Here is a 3,086-nt window from a genome sequence, read left to right on the forward strand (position 1 = left end):
AATATTAATAACATAATGCAGACATATATATCTTCCATTTGCTGGTATCATTCGCTTGTCTTGTGTGTGTTACCATACATTAACGTAAATGTGTAGTGACACACACAAGCCAAAAACAATTATGGTCCTTCATAAGGGAACATCTACTTTTATTTTGAGGGTACACAAAAAAATCTGGTTAACAAAAAGTTCTTCATTAGTTTTTGACAAAAAGTTTTGACATTAAGGCACCTTTTTTACCAATAGTGATTTAGCAACAGATATTTCTCTGCCATCACAGTGTAATAATTCAGTGGCTCCTCCGATGTGGAGTCTGTCTGTAGTCCTGACAGTAGTAATATGGGCTTAAAAGGTAACCAGACCACAGCTCCTAAATTTGTAGAAAGCATGACATCTACTGGTGAAAGGCAGATAGTGGTTCAGTTGGTAATGAACTGATGTTTGAGGCTGCAATTGCTTCTCATTTGTACCCCATTCTAACCATTCAAAGATAGATTTTCACTTGGGGCAGAGAGTCAGAGTGTTTGCCTGCAATTATGTTGTAAGTATGTTATAGGACAGAAATCCAGCAGTCCTAAAGTAAAAAAAAAAACAACAACAATGAATTACACATTAATTTTAAAACTCCTCAAAATTAACTCACCTGGTTTTCTTATGCCTTCACAGATGTGAAAGCAGTCAGAAGGCTGTAGAAGAGTGATCCCCTTCCACCACTCCTACTTTCACATACGGTAAGTTGATACAAAATGATGCATGATCCTAATAATCTGCACTGCACTGTGTATAGTTAACTTCCTGTGAGATGTTTGTAGTCAGTTGTACGCGTACAATGCTGTGCAAAGGTCTTAGGTCACCATAGATTTGCTGTTATGGCAAAGTTGCAATGGGGGTGTTTGTATGTGTGTGTTTATTTCTCAGTCTCTTTATTAGGATACAAAAAATACAGAACGTGCAATGCATTAAAACACAAAACAAATTTTAATACGATGGCTACTTTGGACTGAAGGCAGTATTTAGTGTGACCTCCCTTTACACATAGAACCTGTTGAATTTTTCTTCGGCAGACAATCTTGGAAGTTTTCTCAAATAATATTAAGGTATATCAGAAGATTGGTATTGTAAATCACATATTGTGTGCCCAAGAGAGTTCAAGAGGGGGGTGGGGGGGTGGGGGGGGGGGCTGGGGGCTCACACGAAACACTTAAATTAAATTAAACATGTTAAAGTTTTTCTTTTTCTTTTAATTTTTGATACTGTATGCATATTTCCTGTATGTTCTGGTTGTATTTTAGTAAAGAGACTACTGAGAAATAAATATGTATGATCATTATTATCTACTAAAATAATGCAGTTTAAGGTGGTCTAAGACTGTAGCACAGCATTGTATATGAGTAGGGAAGTTATGATGTTCGTCTCCTGAGTCCTGAATGGTGTCAGTTTCCTCATAGCATGACCAGACCCAGCACACCAAAGGTGATCAGCAGAGCTGTAGGGGTGGATAGGAGAAAGGAAAAAAATAGATTATTTAGGCATTGTTCAAATGCACATTTTTGACAATATTTCTTTCTTAAGGAAAGCAACCCTATTGCGCCTTTGCTTACCTTGTGTCAGAGATTGCTTGAATGCAGCAGCGTGGTTGATGTTGGTGACGTTGGCGCCTGGGTTAGACAGGTCTAAAATACCACTCTGGAATCGGGTGCTGGCATTTCCCAGAGCACCAGAAGCTGAGAGTGCAAGTAAATGACAAAAAAGCATTAATGGTTTTTAGCACCTTTTTAACCACCTTAGTTGACTTTTGAAAGTGCATATGATGTTTGTGTGAACTTGTATCTTAAATATGTCGGCTTACTGCTGTTGAAAGTTCCATTCAAGATTCCGATGGAGAAACGTGTTGTTCTAGTGCTTGAGTTTGGTACAGTGGCAGCAAATGTACACTGGATTAAATTTCCTCTGATACTGCCCTTCACAGAGTTCACACGTTGCTGCAGAGCAAAGAAAGTTTAACAGATAATCAAGAAGACAATGCGTTTTTTTTATTGCTGTGTTCATATGAAAATATTTTCATACCCTGCATATGGTAATGGTTAGAATTAACATTTGCCTTGATATTGCATGAGCTGCAGGTTCAAAGAGGCTATGTGTGGCATTTTGTGCATACTGATTGAACCATGAAATCTGTTTTATATTATATGTGTGAAAAATGAACTACACGGAAGTGCAGACACACAAATTAGCTTCATAACCAGACCACAGGAGCTGTGTCTACTGCTGTGTATGTAAATTCTTTACACAAATTTGTGCATTGCAGAACAATGCTAGATGACTGGCTATTCATGAGTGTGCTTTGCAACTGCTGTGAAGTCTTATTCATGCTTGTTGAGTGTGAAAAATAAAAATACATATATCAAAGATATTTTCGCCTAGCTTTACACCCACCAAAACTTTTAGTAGAACTCACCTCTGTCATTGTCAGCATACCGTTGTTGAGGACAGCCCCAATGAATTTAACAGTACCGTTGTTGTTTGCACAGACGTAGGTGGTGTCGTTACCTCCCTATGGTGCAAAACCAGAAACGGTAAATTGAACCTGTGTACACACAAGACTTCAAACAAACTGTATGATCGGCCCAGTGCCAGACTTCGTGGTACTCTCATCTGTGAATATGTGAATTAGATTAATATATCTTACCAGTGAGCTGTCGGTTGACAGGGCGGCAGCGAGGTAGCCTTCTGTCTCTCCTGCTAGCTCAAAATTAAAGTTTTGACCGCTGATCTGATCGGCAGAAGCAAGGAAACATCCGGCATTTCCAGGGGTGCAGTCAGCAGGATCGGCCGCACAGAGCTTTGCAGACCCACATCCTGTCCTATTAATGTTTGTCTGTAAAAGGGATGAGACATTTGTATTGGGTCGGAAATTTATACTGATGAATGCAACTTTACTTTATCCTAATCTGGTCTATTCCTCTATGTTCTTGTGTTTTGGCATTACTCACCATAAGGGCTGTCACTGTGGTGTTAGGCATCAGCGGGGCTGCTGTAGTCGCTGCTGCTGCTGTAGTTGGTGCTGCTGTTGTTGGTGCTGCTGT

The 3,086-nt window shown here is 39.5% G+C and overlaps 1 protein-coding gene across 1 annotated transcript; it reads right to left on the reverse strand.

Moving 5' to 3' along the window:
• Positions 1-1,406: 1,406 nt before the first annotated feature.
• LOC121964369 (putative ferric-chelate reductase 1) lies at positions 1,407-3,080 on the reverse strand. The gene is made up of 6 exons (XM_042514578.1): positions 2,994-3,080; positions 2,690-2,878; positions 2,459-2,554; positions 1,850-1,982; positions 1,602-1,724; positions 1,407-1,486 (listed from the first exon to the last, which is right to left on the reverse strand). The coding sequence occupies exons 1-6, from the start codon at positions 3,021-3,023 to the stop codon at positions 1,443-1,445; spliced, it is 615 nt and encodes a 204-aa protein (XP_042370512.1). The 5' UTR covers positions 3,024-3,080; the 3' UTR covers positions 1,407-1,442.
• Between the last annotated feature and the right edge of the window lie 6 nt (positions 3,081-3,086).

The sequence above is a fragment of the Plectropomus leopardus genome, unplaced genomic scaffold (assembly GCF_008729295.1).
Source record: "Plectropomus leopardus isolate mb unplaced genomic scaffold, YSFRI_Pleo_2.0 unplaced_scaffold15398, whole genome shotgun sequence".
NCBI lineage: Eukaryota > Metazoa > Chordata > Actinopteri > Perciformes > Serranidae > Plectropomus > Plectropomus leopardus.